The following is an 18,348-nucleotide window of genomic DNA, read 5'->3' on the forward strand; positions in this document are numbered from 1 at the left end:
TATAATGTGTGCTCAATGACTATACATTGTATAATATCCAGTATCTGAGATCGGCATGATGCAGGTTGGAAGAACAGATGTGATATAGTGAGAATAACTACTACCAACCCAAAAGAGAGGAAAGAAAGGGAAGGAGGGAAAAAGGCAGGCAAGCAGGGAGAGAGGGAGGGAGAGAGGGACGAAAGGAGAGAAACAGAAAGAAACAGAGAGAGAGAATATGAATATGAATAAATGAATATTAGGTTACCAGGACAGCTGAGGATGAGGATAGTGAAGTGACAGGATATGGCATTCTAAGAGTGCTGAGCAGCAGAGAGGTGGGCCAGTCATCTCTGGAGAAAATCAGGTTCCATCTGGTTAAAGTAACCAGTGCCACACCCTAGAAGAGCCACACCTAGATTCACTGATATTTGGATATCTAGGGCCCTGTAGCAGGTAAAGGAATGAGAGCCTATGTTCATCCACCAGAGAGTGGGACTTAGAAACCAGCACAGCTCTCAGGTCCCAGTCTAAGCTTTTCAACCAGAGTATCTGACAACCAAAGGCAAGTCGGGGGCCTTAAGTCATTAGGCAGAATGAAAAAGTCCTGTGTGACCCATGGACCCCCAGAGACTTACCAGACAGTTGGGATGTGTTGCACATGTCTGGCCCAGCACTGAATTGCAGTGCTGGGGAAGAAACTTTGATACTTTGGGTACAGCTGATGGTAAATGAATTGGAACGTTCTGATTTGTTACAGCAGCTGCATCATAGGAAGGGATGACTTTAGAATAATATGTGACAGCATGGAAGGAATTAAGAGAGAGAGCTGCACTGGGAATTCGAGTTTTATACAGATCATCAACTGCACTCTCTGAAGTTGAGCTTGACTGTCCTTTAATAAGAAAGAAAACAAATATCTATCAATGGTGTATACACAATTCTGTACTTCTAGTCTACTGTATTTGAAATACATTATCCTCTGTTTCATTTCCTCACATTACAGACTTCTACTACATTACACTCAAACAGATGCTGATAGAAAAACAAAATGAATATTACAGAAGTGACATTTAATGCAATATACACATTAAAAATCAGCGTTCATGTGTCATGAAAAGAGATTTTAGAGAAGCAGAGGATCTCTGTGCCTTTGGGGTATATTTGAGTGTTTGGCTTCATCATAATCAAAACTGGCCATTCCTATGAAGCAAAGAAGAATGTGGGAAAGAACAATGCCATTTGCCATGAATAGTTTGGTTGATTTTTCCATTACTGAAGTACACTATCTCATTATATATCTATATTTGCATAGATATTTACATATCTATACATATCTTTATATCTATATTTTGAACAGTAATTAGAAGACAAAGTTTTAAAAATTTACAATCTCAACAATGTAATTGCAACACTGAATATTTTCTTTGGGGCATTAATAACCAAAGTGAAATAATTTAATTTTACACCTACTTTAAATACAAATGTATGTGGAATATTTGTGAAAAACAATTAGAGCAAATATACACAGAAATTTATGGAAAATAACAGAACAGGAAAGCTAATGAAGTATAAACACGGCCACGTTACAGATCAAGCACCGTTATCTGAGGGTGCTCTATATCTGTGGGAATCCTTGGGATCTTGCAGAGAGAAAGCTCACTTAACTTCTATAGCCTTCAATTTCCTTATGGAAATTATGGTCTGGAAAATATGTTTATATTTTCCGTTCTCTAACAGATGAATCCTTCACCTCCAGAAATAAAACTCAAGAAGTCCAAATTACAGAAAGCTCTATACTAGAAAAGTATGTTCTATCACATGATTTTTAAAAATCTCTGTCCCCAAACTGGAAAGCTTAATATAGCAACTGAAAGATGGCTAAGAATATTGTTCTATCAATAATTTGTTAAACTAATAGTGGTGAGGATGATATAAGAACACATTAAAATTCATATGGCACAAAGTTAAGTTTAAAAAATCAAGAGACAAAATGGGATATTCACTATGATTGCTACTACTTTATACCTAGAAAAAAATCTTGAAAGAAATACATACAAAATAAAGTGATAGAATAGCAAAAGAGTCATTGATCTTCCATGTCTTCTCTGGTTTGAATATATCATAAGTCAAAGGTCTAAGTATATTTGTGTCCTCCCAAGAGTGGGGTGATGCAATTCCATGAGACCCAGGTCATAGGAAGGCCTGAATCACTGCCATAAAAACAGTGCTTCAGCTTTTCTGCAGAATACCGACAGTAATGTATGCATACAAAATAACACTGACGGGCATATGCCTGTGGCCTGACATCAATCTGATTTAATCTGGGCTGATCTAATGATTTCATGTCACATTCAGCCACAGCTACTTTAACAGAGGCTCATGGCAACTTTCTTTCCCTATTTCCTCCCCTCTCCTTTAGGTGGAAGAAAAATCTGGATTGATGAACAAAGTCTTAGGCTTACTTGGTTGTATGAACAAGGAGGCTGCATTCTATTGTTGGCCCTTTCTCTTTTGACTTAAGATACCCTAGAAACTTCATGTGTTTCCATGGCTCCCACTATAATCCATACACGTGTGTGGTACCTCTAGTATGACACTTAAAATATTAGTGAATCAGAATGAGAAACTACAGACTAAAAGGATGCACATTGAGGCTATACTCGTAAGTGAAATAAATAGGACACACGTGTAAATACTGAATAGTTTCGCTGGTGTGAGAAACTGAAAGTGTAAATGAGGATCAAAATGTTTAACAGTTAATGTGAAATAGGAAGAAAAGGTCCAAAGGGGGAAGTGAAGTGGGAAGGAGAAGGAGAAAGGAAAAAATATGATAAGGAAAAAATGGAAACAAAGTCTTTGTAAATAGGGAAGGGTGGAGGTGTTGAAGGGAGGGCAGGGAAATGGGGAAAAAATAAGAACCAAGATATATCATGTAAAGGTACAATTTCCCAATGATGAATGTCATATTATATACTTAAAATATACCAATAAACTTAATGAATAAAAAAATACTAGTGAACTACAGTTTGCTTTTGCTATGCTCTCTGAAACTTATTTGTGAACTCTATAATGGAGTTGACATCCTAATGGGGGAAGAGACAATAACTAAAACACACAAAGAATATTAGCAGGTAGTAGGGCTCAGAAGACAACTCTAGTAAAGAAAGTGGATAAAAAAATATCTTGCACTGTGTATAGAGAGGAGGAGTGTGCAGTTTTACCTAGGTGGTTGAGAAGGACTCACTGAGAAGTTAACATTGCAAAGATGTCAATACACTTTGACTTTTTTATTTGACCCAAAGAGGCCCTAGTAGATCTCAGGTCTTCTCAGTATTTTAAAAGCTTGAAATCTAAGATGAACCCCAAGGTAGATAATTAGATTTCTGGTTCTGTGTAGTACAAATGACACCAAAATATTTAAGCAAAGATTTGAAAAAGATAAATAAATTAACAAATTAAATGCTCAGTGTACAATAAGTTCTAAATCAATGTGAATAAATTAATTTTTCTGTATCTGTGGGATCCTCATCTGAGATTCCCATGGATTAAAAAAAAAAGACTTTTTTGAAAACCTGCACCTACACCGTGCAGATTATTTTCTTGTCATCACTTCCTAAACAATGTAAGGTAACAACTACTTACACAACATTTACATTGTATCAGGTATAAGTAAGTTAGAGGTGATTTAAAGTGTATGGAAGGATGGGTATAGGTAATAGGCAAATGCTACATCATTTTACTTAAGAGACTTAAACATCCACAGATTTTGTTATTCTCAGTGGATTCCAGGACAAATCTCCCATGGATACTGAGGGACAACTGTACATCCTTTTCCTTTCGGTTCTATTTTATAGGTAAATAGACAGATACACCAATGTGCTTATCATCTACTAGCAAGATGATGCTTCCTGAATTAAGGTCAACTGAGCCCAACTTTGGGATAACACCATTTAAATGCTCATGGCTACCTTAATGTACTTCAAGCTGCAAACACAAAAGGACTCCTCATGTAATCTCCCAGCTACACTCCATCTCCTACTTATGGCAGCACATTCACAGGAGTACAGGGGTGCGATCGGGCATCCATAAAGGCCCCAGCACCCACAAACAACACAAGCATAGGCAGGTCTCACCTCTCACAGGTTCGTCCAAGGAGGCCCCTGCAGTAGGAAGGGAATACACATTCAAGCGCTTATTAGCCAGGAACTGAATCCCTCTCACAGGTGAGTAAGTGCTTGCCAACGCATTGTTTTCCCTTGAAAAGACCAAAAACAAACAACAAAACATATACACCAAAAACATTTTGCACATTTCTCCAGAAAGATAATATATTACTGAGTTCAAATGCTTTTCTAATCATTCAAGTTCTAAAAATCCTTGACAGAGCCTCAACTATAGATTATTTTAAACATGAGAACAAAAAGTTGGAAGAGACCATGGTCACTCCTTAGGAATGACTGGCTTTTCCAACAGTTTCTGTTTACATATTCTACCAAACCTAAGCAATCATTTGACATGCTACATTTCATATTAGTGAGTTTCTTTAAGGACTGCTAAGTGAAACTAGGACCCTAGTAGACCTCTTGGATAGATGAGTACTAGAATCTATAATGTCCCTGGTGGATTACCACAGCAGTAACAGCTACTACAGTCAGGAGAGGCAAAAGCTCCACTGTAAGATCAGGAATGACAAAAAGAAAAAAAAAAGTGAGTCAAATAATAAAAGGACCACCATAAGCCTGAATATATTAATTATATCTCCTTTTCACTGTAATGAAATTATATATACCAGCAATGGGAAAAGTTCACTGATCCTTAACACCTGAGCTTTCACGTAGACAGGTTCAGTTCCCGTCTACACATATTGTATCTCTATGGGAGGAATATAACAAGCAGTCTCTGGATTCACTAGAGCCCTGATCGTACCTTTCCTCCTTGACTGTGCATGGGAGGGATAGCTGGATGGGCATTTGTTTCTTAGAAAACCTGGTATTACTCTGAAGGGCTTCTGTAATCTAAAAAATATAGATATAGGTAGGTAAAAATAGATTTAGGTAGCTATAGACATTTTCTCCCATATATGAAGATATACATTTCCAGTTAAAAAGAAACAAAATTATAACATAAACCCATTACCCATAAGGATGAAATTCAAAGCTTTGAGAGTTCACTACCTGTCTCATGGCAGCTGGAGGGATTTTCTCCCGGACATACTTCACATAATCAACTGTTGCCTCAAGAATTGAAGCTGAGTCATTCTTTCTCCCCTTGATATACGGTAACAGAATGCGCAGCTGCTCACAGCAATACTTGATTCGTTCTCTGATTGTAATAAAGAAGGAAGAGTCAGTCTCATTTATTCGCGTGAAAAAAGACAATCCTTCCCTGAGTAAAGAAGCTTTTGTTTGTAAAAGAACTGCCCACACCTTTTCCCATCTAGTCTGTTTCAGGGAAAGACTGCATCCCCAGAAGCCAGCAGCCCTCACAGATCCTAGAATCACAAATTCCCAGGCCACCCACTAATATGGTGCACAAGATACAAAGTTTGTGTGGATACAAGCCCAGCTCCTTCAGCCCAGACCTGCCACAGTGCACAAGCGCCCACAACTGCGGAAGAATACACACACCTTCCATGTCTGTGCAAACCAACAGACATACTACCCTCTGAGCAAAAAAATCACACACACACACACACACACACACACACCCGCAAGAAATAGGATCTTCATGTCACTTGGACTGGGCCACATTTCCAACAACAGATTAGTGAGCATCTCAATATATGTGATTATGTGGCTTGAGCCAAAAGAATGAGAATATTGCTTCCTTTATGAGGTAGGTATGGACAGAACAAATAAATTAATATAACAGAAAGAATATCCAGACCAGTGTCCAGAGGAAATTAAACCTTTCATGTGACTGGTCGTCTAAAAGAAATTTATTGTAGAAGTAGATTTGATTAAGCTTTTAGAGCTTTCATCATCCATGTTTTCATTTAAGAAACATTATTGATCACCTATTATGTGCTACAAAATCACTGCTCATTAGCTGGGATCTTATACAAGATACTTAATTCTCTGCACCTTGAAATGACAGAGAAATCGTAAAAATCAAGTTTGATATATATTCAGTGATAAATATTCTAGGTAAGTGATATTTTTATTGGGTTTTGGGATCTCTGGGGATTCTGTAGAGGTGTTTCAGGAACTATTCTGAAAAGAAAAGGATGGAAGAGTCAACAATTTGACAATAAGTATGATGGGCTTTGAAAGTTTTCATATCCTTTAACAACGTAATTTCCATTTGCAAAGATTTACCCTAAAGAGACATTCTAAAACACAGAGAAAACTTCATATAAAGATATCCATTATAGCTGTACATAAGTAAAATATATAAAACACACAACACAGGAGGATGCCCTAAGTAAACAAGGGTATATTTGTTCAGTAAAATATCATCTGGCCATGGAAGTGATATGTTATAAACCTTATTGGGAGAAAAAGGGGTATGAGGCAGCATATAAAATAATTAATCTTGGCATTAAGGCAAAAATGAAATGGAAAAAGAGTGAAATTAAAACCATCTCGTAATATTTATTCCTGGGTGTCTGCGTATGGACATTTTGTCATTCTATCATCTATATTTTCCAAATATTTTGCCATACACATATCATATTCATAATGAAAAATGCTATTAAACATTTTTCAACATTAGAGAAATATTCAAACATACAAAAGAGTTGAATTATATTGTGAATATCTATAAGCCATTCAGTCTATAATTAACATTTGATATATTTGCTTTATCATATATGTATCTTCCTACTGTTGATCCATCAACCTACTTTAATATATTGAAATACCTAAAAGTAAGTTGTAGACTACAACCTAAATTTATCAGCAGGGCTCAAATTATTTAATCTTCAGGTAAAAGTTATATGAGATAAAATGCACAAATCTTAAGGGTTCCTTCCATTCTATGAGTCTGGACAAGCAACTGTGTAACAGAAACCCTAATCAGCATTGTCAAAACCTAGAATGTTCCTTATATTCCTTGCCAGTCATCACTATCCATAGCCCCATAAGAGATTTTCTCAACCCCCATTACTTTGCCTACTCTCAAAGAGCCCATAAATTATTTCTTATAACATGTAATAAGGCTTCCTTCACTCAATATGTTTTTAAGATTTCTCTATTTCACTGCCTACACCAGAAACTTCTTTGTATTCCATGGTATAAATATATCATAGCTTATTTATCTATTCCCTTATTGACAACCAGGCTGTTCTTAGCTTTTGTTCATTATAAATAAAGCTACTAGATCATTCCATATATCTTTTTGTGAACGTGTTATTTCTCTTGGCTAAATATCTACAAATAAAAATAATGGATAATTTTATATGTCTATAAGAACTGTCAGAATTTTTATCAAGTTTTCTACTCCGTCTTCCACACTTAACCAACAATATCTGAAAGCTCTTGTTTCAAAAAGTTTGGTTGTTTTGGTGCTGAGATAAACCAATAGCCTTTGCTCTAAGCTATATGCCCATCCACTTTTTTTGGACAAAATTGCCCAGGCTGAACTCATATTTTTGATCCCTTTTCTTCAACCTGTGTCACCATGTCTGGGTTATTTTCAAGTATTCTGACAATATTTAATATTGTCAGTAGTTTTAATTTTGGTCTTTCTGATCATTTGGTAGCATCTCCTTATACTTTAATTTGTATTTCTTTCACAACTAAGAAATAGTAAGATGTGCAACCTTTTCCTTTGCTTATCGAATATTTGTGTATCTTCTTTTGTGAAGTATCTGTTCAAGTATTTTATTTAGATTTTAATTGGATTACAGGAGGTTTTAAAAATTCATTAAGAGTTTTAGGGCTTTTTGCATGTTCTGAATACCAGTATTTGTCAGGTGTCTGTTCAGGATTTTTTTTTGAAATGTGTCAAGACTTTATACACAACTGTGCCATCTACAAGTAAAGGGGTTTTCTTTCTAATCTGCATGTCTATTTTCCTTGCCTAATTGCAAAGACTAAGACTGTTTACTTAGGGAGAAACAGAAATTTTAAATAATGGACACCCTTACCTTGTTTCTGATCTAAGAAACAAACCGTCCAAATTAATCATTAAGTACAATATTAGCCACAGATCAAAGATATTTTCTTCTACAACTATCTGTGGAAAGGTTTTTTGCTCTGTTTTCTTTTTTCTTATCAAGAAAGGATATTGAATGTTGTTAAGTTTTAGGTGGTAGATAAGCACTCTGCCACTGAGCTACACCCTCAGCCCAAGTAATTTTTTTCTGAATCTAACAATGTTTTTTCTGAACTATGCTGATTTTTTAATGTTATACCAGTTTTGTTTTTGTAAGATAAACTTAACATGATCATGATACATTTTATCTTTCTATTGTTCTTGATTCGATTTACTAAAATTATGTTAATATTTTTGCAACATTATGAAAACTTTTGGTGGTATATTTTTCCTTTAATGTCTGTCAGATTTAGGTTTATGTTGGTCTCTAGAAATATGTTAGGAAATATTCCTTCCTCCATCTTCTTTAAGAATCTGCTCCAGATTGGAAAAACTTCTATAAAACCTTGATGGAATTCATTGATAAACCAATCACTATGGAGCTTTCTCTTTGGTAAGGTGTTTGACAACATGTTCAGCTTCTTTAATATGTAAGGCTACTCAGATTTCTGTTATTTCTGTTACCAGTTTTGATAAACTGTTTTTCAAGAATTTGTCCATCTCATCTAAGGTGGTGAATTTATTGGCATAAAATTATTCAAATATGCTCTTAATGCATTAAAATATTTATAGGATCTATAATGACAATCTTTCATTCGTGATATTGATAAATTGTGTTCATTCTTTGTCCAACCCCCTTACCTTCACTTCAGAGTTACTTAATATGGTAACTTATATTACTAATTTTTAGATCTTTTGTCTTTTCTACTATAAGGTTTTAGTGTTTCCCTTAACTTTGCTTTAGCCTGATTCCAGAAAGTTTTATATATTCTGCTTTTTCACTTTGAAAAGTCTTCTAATTTTCCTTATGATCTTTTTCTTTTACTTATAATTATTCAGAACTCCATTTTTATGGGGCTTTTTGGACTGGTGACCAAACTCAGGACCTTGAGCTTGCGAGGCAGGTGGTGGAACCAATGAGCTAAATCCCTGGCCCTAGAATTCTATTTTTAACTTCCAAATATTTCATGTTTCTCTTTAAATTTTTTTAACTTCCAAATATTTCATGTTTCATTAAAATCTTATCAATTTATAATTTAATTTCATTATGGTAAGGAAATACAGTCTTCATTAATTCATTCTTTTAAATGTCTTGAGATCTCACATATCCCAGCAGTCTGTGTAAGTGAATGTCCCACATGCCCTTGAAAGAAAGGAATATTCTGCTGCAGTTGTGCCATGTGGTGTCCCATCAACATCCATTAGATCAAGAAAGGTAATAATGTTCACATCTTCTAATTTGTTGTTTTCTAGTTGCATAAACTGCTGACATAGTGGTATTAAATCTCCAACAATACTTGTAAAATTATCTGTCCCTTTAATTCTTAAATGCCTGATTTAAGTGTTACAATCACATAATGTTTGTCATTTGGATCCAGCACTTGGGGGTATAAAGCAGGAGGATCATTACAGTCCAGGAGTTTGAGACCATCCTGGGTAACAACAGGGTGAGACCGTCTCTAAAAAATAAAAAGTCACTGACATTTTTTACCACTACGGAATGCCTCTCTTTACCTCAAATGATATTATTTGTCTTCAAGTCTACTTTATTTGATAGTAACATAGCCAATGTGGCCTTATACTTTCTGTTTTTATGGTATATATTTTTCTATGAATTTATATTATTATGTCTTTATATTTAAAGCTTACCTCTTACAGACAGCAGATAGGTGGGTCTTGGTTTTTGCTTGTTTTTATCTATCCTGACAATCTCTAACTATATATTAGACATATAGCTGAATAAAGGTCTGTTTTAATAGTTTCCCTTTATTCTCTGGCTTTTCAGTTTTCTTCTGTTTGAATACTTTTTAAATATTCAATTTCAATTTGTCTTTTGGCTTCATAGTCATGTCTCTTGCATATCTCATTAGGATTGTTCTAGGGATTAAAATATGCATCTAAACTTTTTACAGTCTATTTAGAGTTAACATTTTATGACATCACATAATATATACAAATTCTATAGTACATTTATCCCACTCATATTTCATGCCAGTTGTCATATATACCTACAAACATTTGCAAATCTTATGCAATATATCTATAGTACAAATCCCACAGTACAATTCTGTAATTTTTGCTTAAAATAGTATTAGGCATTTTAAATACATGAAAAGGAAAGTGTTTGCTTTTAAATATTTATTTGCATATTTATCATTTCTGGTACTATTCAGTCCTTCCCAGATATCCAACTTTCCATTTGGTACTATTTTCCTTAGACCCAAGAATTTTATTTAGTTTTCTTACCCTGGGGGTCTGCTGGTGTCAAAATCCCTATGTTGTCTTTTATCTTAAAATGTCTTCATGTCACTATTAGTTGTTGGGAAATAATATCTGATAGAAATAGTACTTACACAAAAAAAGTGAAGAGTGTAAGGCATGATAAATATAGTGGCATACATAAGAAGATCATTTTCTTTATTAACATTTTTAAGAACTGTAGCCTACATCTGTTTGGAAGGCCTACAGCAGTTATATGTACTGCTAATACTTCCAGTGTCTTTACGCTGTTTTTCTGATTAAGCCACAAGTAAATGGAGGAAAACAGGATCTTTTCAAGATTACTACAAGAAAATACCTAAAGAAAGAATTGTTACAACTCAGAAATAACTTTGTAAACAGTGAAAAATCTGTTTTACTCCAAAAAAGAATCTAAATTTTGAGTTAAAAATAGTTACAGATTTAAGTGACTAAAAATTATTTATCATTTTCCTAATGAAGAGTTGGTGTCTATTTTCCTTCCCCTTGAATCTCTGCTAGCCTATCCTATTACCAGTGACCTGAGGAGAAGTGACTCTATGGCAATTCTAGGACTAGCATTTTAGAAGATGAAACTTTATTATTGGTCTCACAGAACTCCTACTTACCATGTGAGATGTCTGTCCCTTGCCAGAGAAAGACCATGTGGAGATAACTGAGCCCACAGGGAAAGAGAGTGACCCATTTGAGTAGACCTGTAGCACCACCCAGTCCAGAACAAGGCATGTGGATGGAGTTGGACTGGACTCTAGACAGGCCATTTGCTTGCTGTACACCACAGAACGACAATTAATACCATGCACAGAAGAATCAAGAAACCCAGTTCTGCTCAAATTAAACCCATAAAATCATGAAAAATGTCAATTAGCTGCTTTAAGCCATGAAGCTTTGGGGTAATAGATAACTGGTATAACAGTTTTCTATTTAAAATAAAACTAACACTAATTTGGGGTTAAAATATAAAAGTAAAATGTATGATGACATTAACAGAAATGGAAGACAGTAAATGGGAAATGTAAAGCTGTATGTTAAGGATATATCAACTTACAATAGAATGTAAGAAATAAAGGATAAGTATTACAATCCCTGGAGCAATGAGTAAAAAAGCTTTACCTCAACAGCCAAAAAAGATAAAAAGAAATGCTGAAACATAAATCCAAGGAAGGTAGGCCAAAAAAGGATAAAGAAAATAGATTAGTGAACATAAACAGAAAAACTGTAAACCTAAAGTAAACTTAACAGTAATTAGAAGTAAATAGAGACTGAAAAATATAGGCTGTCAGGCAAATAAACACAAGGGCTGGGGTAAACCAGGCATAGTAGAAAAGTAAGATGAATGTTGTTGCAGTAAAAGATACACTGCCATTAAACTCCCCCAAACTATTCCATGTGATTTTAAATACATTTATTTCATCATTCTTTTCATCTCCTAAAGCAGTCCTGCAAGTCCTTTCTTATGAGTATCTTTAGTTTCACTCTCATGGCTGCTTTGGTGTCCTGAATCCATATAAAATGTTTATCTTTCATGGTCATTTTATACTTTAGGAAAGAGCCAGAAGTCCCAAAGTACCAGATCCAGTAAATAATGGATGGGGATATGCTGTAATATTTTTATAAGCTTGACTTTCTGCTACATGGCACTTGCAAACAGCATTCATATTTTTGATCACACCTCATAAAGATATTCATAAAAGAAGACTTCCAGAACAGCTCCAGGAAGTGGCAAGAATGGAGTGAAATAAAATGTCAGAGTAGCAATCAGCATAAAATTCAGCCTCTCCAAGATCCAGACTCCAGACACCTGGAAGATAACAAAGCAAAGAGAAAAAAGGAAGTAGATCTCTGAGAATCAGAAAGAACTGACAGGAAAATTAGAAGCTACAGAGAAGGCATAGAAATGCAGAGAAAACAACAAAGCAGTCCGGAAGTTTCCTCCAACTCCCAGGAAGGGGAGCTAGTCTCTGAACAAGGAGCTCCAGGGAAAAACAGTGGACCTGGCCAGCAGTGGTAGCCCCAGGAGGAGCCTATGGTCATCATGAACTGAAGAGGCAGTATGAGGTTTGCTCCAAGGTGATTTCTTCCACACACAGGCATCACCTGGAGAGAAAATGCAGGGCAGTTCCTGCCATACTGCCAGAGTATTTAATCAGATGCCATTTCTGGAACGGATTGATTATTTAAGACTCAGACTCAGAACAACTAAAAATTAACTTTGCTTCAGGGTTCCCAGTATAACTCTCCCACAGTGACAGTGAGAGACAACCATGGGAGATAGTCACGGACAGGGAGCAGGTTAGATATAGAGCTCTGAAAAGTTCAAGCTTAGGCTGGGAAGGACCCACGGCCCTGTCCTGGTGGTGAGAAGGCATGCTTGGATTGTGTTGTTCTCAGAAATGGCTGTCTGAAAGCACTGGCATTAGTACAGCAGGCTGCTTGAACCCTTGCCCTATCATTTATATACAGCACAGATCAGAGGTCTGATTGTTCTCCCAATCTAGCAATGTGACCAAGAACATATATGGGCTTGGACAGTTGCTACAGCCTGGGGTAAAGAGACAGAGGAATCTCTAGAAGAAAGGGGCACCTCACAAACCCAAAGGCAATAAAGCCAGGTGGAGAAAACTATAATTTGATGGATTCCAAAACTGCAGATCCTGGGAAAGAAATCATTCATTCAAAAATACTGTTTGGGTCTTTTTCTTCTTCCTCTTCCTCTTCCTCTTCTTCTTCCTCTTCTTCTTTTGAAGAAATTTTCTCTCTCTCTCTCTCTCTCTCTCTCTCTCTCTCTCTCTCTCTCTCTCTGTGTTACTGTTGTTGGTATAGTTTTGTTTTTGTTTTTCCTCTTTCTTCTGTATTGTTTTTTGAGGTTTGGAAAACTTTCCTTTCTGCTTTTTCTGTTTTTTCTCTAAACTGTACTTTAACAGCATCTTACAAACTTTGATGTATTTTCACTATTACTTAGTTCAAAATATTTTCTCATATCCCTTATGGGTTTCTCTTTTACCAATAACTATTTAGAAGTATGTAACCTGATTTCCACATGTTTGGAGATGTTCCAGGTACTGAGTTACAACTTAATTGTTGTCATTTCACACTTTCTGATATTTATGGAACAGAGTATGGACTCCCTTGAATAAAATATGAGCATTTGAAAAGAATATATAATGTGCTGTTTAGGGGTATAATATTAATTAGGTAGAATTGGTTAATAGTGTTTTTCACATATTCTGAATCTTTATTCATTTTCTGTGAGGGTTAAATTCTTCAGTGATGACTACAGATTGATCTATTTTTCCCTTTATTCCTGTATTTATTCCCTTTATGTATGTGTTTTGAAGCTTTGTTGTTAGGTGCCTGTCTTCTTAAAGTACTAACTGATTTATCACTAGGAAATGATAAGGCTCATTTATCTAGTATTCTTTGTCTTAAAATCTACTTTGATGTAATATACTCTTGTGATTAACACTACTATAATTTTCTTAAAACTTGTATATGTTTTTATAGTTAAAGAGGGTTTCTTGTAAATGGCACAGGATTAAGTCTTTTTATTAATTTAGTTAATTAGTTTTATTCATCTCAGCACTGCTGAGCATCAGGGCTTTCAGCATGGTAAGCAAGCACTCTACCCCAATCTACACAGTATGATCAACATATATGGGGACTGTTTAAATATTAATAATTTTTAATAATTTAATAATTTTTAAAATATTTTAATATTTTTAATAATTTTAAAATAATTATAGCAAATACATAGTGCCATGAATCCCTCTCAAAACACTTCACTTGAAACATACTTATCCCATCATTCTTGCCAAATTCTGAAGCTATTCTGGATGTCCTCTTTTCATGATTTCTTTGAGTTGTGATCAAAATTTGGTGAACACTGCTGTTAAGTGCCAACCAACAGAAAGTCAGGCTCATAAAAATATTACATCTGCCTTATTCACTAGATGTACTACTGTGGGACTTTTGGTCCTTCCCGAAAGTCAAAATGATCACGAAAGAAACATTTTGCATGGATTCAGGACATGAAGGCAGCCATAAAAATCCACCTAAAGACACGTATGTAAAGGACTTACAGAAGTGCTTCAAGAAAGGTCAAGAATGCAAGAATGTTTGGAGTTACTGGAGTAGTCTGAAGGGGATTAATAGCAACATGTCTTCACTACAATAAATCTTTCAAATATTCAAATATTTACCATATTTATTGATCATACCTCATACAAAAGAACATTCACAGCAGTTTTATTCCTAATAGACAAAAGCTGAAGAAATGACTAATCAAAATGTAATATGTTAATACAATGGAACAGTCTAAACAATAAAAAGGACCAAAATACTGATACACATTAACAACAGTCAGTCTCAAAACATTTGCCAAGTGAAACAAGCCAGATATAAGTGCACAATGACAATTCAACTTATACAAGAAAACTAGTCAATGGTGACAAAAATCAAAACAGTTATTGCCTCTGGAGAATGGAAAGGGCACAAGGTGTTTTATAATGTAGGTTTTAATATTATTCAGGTATGGTGGAGTCAGCTAATTAAGAGGAGACCATAAAGATGGACTGTTGTTCACAGTTCCTAAGAGGTCTTGGCTTGCACTCCATGTGATGTCATATGAGAAAGTACCAGGAGGCAGAAGAGGTAGGAGGAAAGTACAGAGAAAAGCCTTTATTGTGGTTCCCAAGATAAGGAACAGGTGGGACATGGAAGCACACTTAAGATTAGCTAGTTTGATGCATTTCAGCAAGATCTGAGGTTTAAGACCTGTCCCAAGTTGTCTGGTACCTGGTATGAGGTGATTAGGGCAGGAGAATACTGGCCTGAAATGTTAAGACCCCACAGAGGAGATGAGAAAAGTGCAAGTTCTGAGTTGGTTAGTTTGCATATGAAAGGGGTGCTCATAGATGAGTAATTTACTACCTTTAGGACTGGCTAGTCCTGGGAGGGGCTGACTATCCATAGCCTGTAAAGTACCAGATATCAAAAGGTCAGAATAAAAACATGCTTAATGTACAAGGAGTCATCCTAATGTGCTAGAAGTATTCTGGTTAGACAGGAGTATGCACTTGTCTATCCCCTGACCCATCCTGGTGCCTCCCTGCTCTGGCTCTGCATGCTGTATTGGGCTCTTTACTCTTGAGAACTATGAGTAACAAACCACATTTTCAAAATTTATCAAACCATATATTTAAGATTCCATTGCACATTAATTTCATGACATGTTAATTATGCCATAAGTTTTTAAAAACTAAAAAGGAGAAGAGCAGGAAGAAGAAAACATGGAAAAGCTCAATGAAACTTTTTGAATGACATTAATCTTGGCACAAAAAAGTATGACAGTAACAGGCTCCAGAGATTCCATATGATTTTGTATTTTTCTTTTTTCCTTTTTGTATGGAAGCAGTAATATGTAACAATGAATCATTTAAGGAGGAAAAAGGGAGATCCCCTTAAGATTTTCTTTTTAAGAAACTAAGACTTCTAATCCTTCAAATAATGAAACAGGATGAACACCCCTCCCCTCTGAAGCATCTTTTTAGTTTTCTAGATGAATGGTCCTTAGATATTAATTTCCATCAACCATTAAAATTTTTACAAAACAAATACTTAACTTTGAAGGGCTAATAAAATATTCCCAACACTAGACCTAGAGATAGAATAATAAAAAGAGTATCCTAGTAAAATTTCATTGTACCATTTACTAATACCACAATTTCAACAAAAAATGAATTATGGAGAATATAATGTTATATGAACTTTATGATACATAGCTTTTAAAATATTCCTTGCACTGAATTTTCCTCATTGTGCAGCAGCTCAGCAAAATTTAAGTAGACACGTGAGTGAAGCCCTTCTGGACCAGAGTAGGTCATTTACCATCCCATTTCATCAAGCCTCAAACTCCATCATCTTCCCCAGATAGTAGAGGCTGTTAAGCATAAAGCTTCACAACTACCTTTCTGTCTAGTCTCATCAAAAACTTCATCGGACCATAGTGAGCTTTATTTCCTCTCCATTTTCAGTGGAAGAGATGTTTTTCCATGTGCTCTGGATTCTATTGTCTTCTGCCTCATTGGGGATGTGAAATCCATCACCAACAACTCTTACTCCTTTCAACAATAGGGGAATTGAATTTCCATGGCATACCTCTTACTGAGACATTAGGCATGTGGTATGCCTCTTTCCTTGCCCTTTGGTGGGTTCTACAACTGTTAGACCAATAGAATATGGTAGAACGGGCACTGGATCAGTTTCTTAACTTTAGAAAGATTAAATTCTTAAAAACAGTGGAAACTTCCACTTCCTGTCTCTTGGAACATTTTAAGGGTTACCATGTAAAGACTCTGACAAACCTGCAATTACCATTTTGAGGAGGCTTCAGCTGACAGTCCCAGCTGAGCTGAAACTTCCACAGGTTATCACAGGTACCAGCCAGGTATTTTGAAAAATTATCACTTCCTCTTTCCCTCTCTCCAATCTGTTTTCATTTATAATATAAACATATTCAAGATTGGCCCAGTCTTTCAAATTCACTCACTTTATACTTCAACTTTCTCCTTTTCATCTATGTTTCTATCCACTCTTCTAATGTGTGCTTCTTTCCCTACCCATGCCCATGAAAATATTTTTGCAAAAATCAATGACTGGTTTTGCTAAATACAAATAAGTCAATTATCAATTCCTCCCTTCCTTGGTCCTTCTGTATTGTGATCCTCCTAAACACTCATTCCTTTGAGAAATGTGATTCCCCTAGTCTCCTTTAATATTGCTTTCTCTTGGTTTTATTTCCCCCATAAGTCTTCCTTTTCCTAATTTCTCTTGTTACTGCCTGTACATTAAAAAAGATTTCTCCAAGGTTCTCTTCCTATCTCTTCCACCCATGATTCTCACAGGCATCATAGAGATATCCCCACACCCATTGCTTCAAATAGATGCTCTGTCCAGGCACCTTTAAGTTTGTGTTTCAAGACAGACTTTCCTCTAGGATCAAAAGGGCGACTCTACTCCATGTTATCTTGGAAGTACTCATATCCAACAAGGGCAAAAATAAAAATATGTTCACCTACCACCCTTCAGATTGCCATTCTACTCTACCTCCTACTCCACCACCCACTTAGGAATTACATTTAATTCTTCCTTCAGCATAGCTCATACTGATCCTACCTATTTCATACACATATATCTAAAATTAGTGTATTCTTCTTCATATCATTTCTAACACCATTGCTCAGGTCCTCACCATTTCTTATTATAGATTCCTGGCCTCCAGATTCACTTCTATTTCTATCATCTTGCCAGTGTTCAAAAGCAGAAATGTTAAACCATTACTCCAATCATAAAATCTTTTAATGCCATCAGTCCGTGCTGCCATTTAAATTCCACAGCATGGGCAAGGGATGCAGCTCAGTGGCACTGTGCCTGCCTCGCAAGCACAAGGTCCGAGTTCGATCCCAGGTACCAAAAATAAAAATAAAATAAATTCCATAGCATGACACTTCCAGACCTTGCCCTCTACCTCTCATTTCTTGCCTTTTCTTATCAGTCCTAACAGCCAACCATATTTGCAGTTCCAAAATTCACTGGGCCCTCTGGCACTACCAGCTTCTCTGTATTTGTTATCCCCCTCCATGTAAAACATCTTTCCCCTAACTTCTGAACCAAATAGTAACTTTTAGTTGAAAGCTCAAATTAACTATCACTATCTCAAAAAAAAAAGCCTTTCCTGTGCCCTCATTTAGTTTTTACATAACTTTCCTAGTGTGTTTACTCTACTGATCTCCACAACATTTACTAAAACATAACTTCTATTTTACCATAATTTTCTTTTCAATAGCCTATTAG

General features: G+C 35.7%; 1 protein-coding gene across 1 annotated transcript in view; it reads right to left on the reverse strand.

The window, feature by feature from the left end:
• The window catches only part of Sohlh2 (spermatogenesis and oogenesis specific basic helix-loop-helix 2), a 69,004-nt gene that overhangs the window by 26,211 nt on the left and 24,445 nt on the right, over positions 1-18,348 (reverse strand). Inside the window, exons 7-10 of the mRNA XM_010623964.1 lie at positions 5,157-5,304; positions 4,909-4,997; positions 4,116-4,237; positions 618-874 (exon numbers count right to left, since the gene is read on the reverse strand). Coding sequence (XP_010622266.1) covers positions 618-874; positions 4,116-4,237; positions 4,909-4,997; positions 5,157-5,304 — 616 coding nt within the window. The remainder of the gene's footprint in view (positions 1-617; positions 875-4,115; positions 4,238-4,908; positions 4,998-5,156; positions 5,305-18,348) is intronic.

The sequence above is a fragment of the Fukomys damarensis genome, unplaced genomic scaffold, assembly GCF_012274545.1.
Source record: "Fukomys damarensis isolate Sample0158 unplaced genomic scaffold, DMR_v1.0_HiC HiC_scaffold_38, whole genome shotgun sequence".
Taxonomy (NCBI): domain Eukaryota; kingdom Metazoa; phylum Chordata; class Mammalia; order Rodentia; family Bathyergidae; genus Fukomys; species Fukomys damarensis.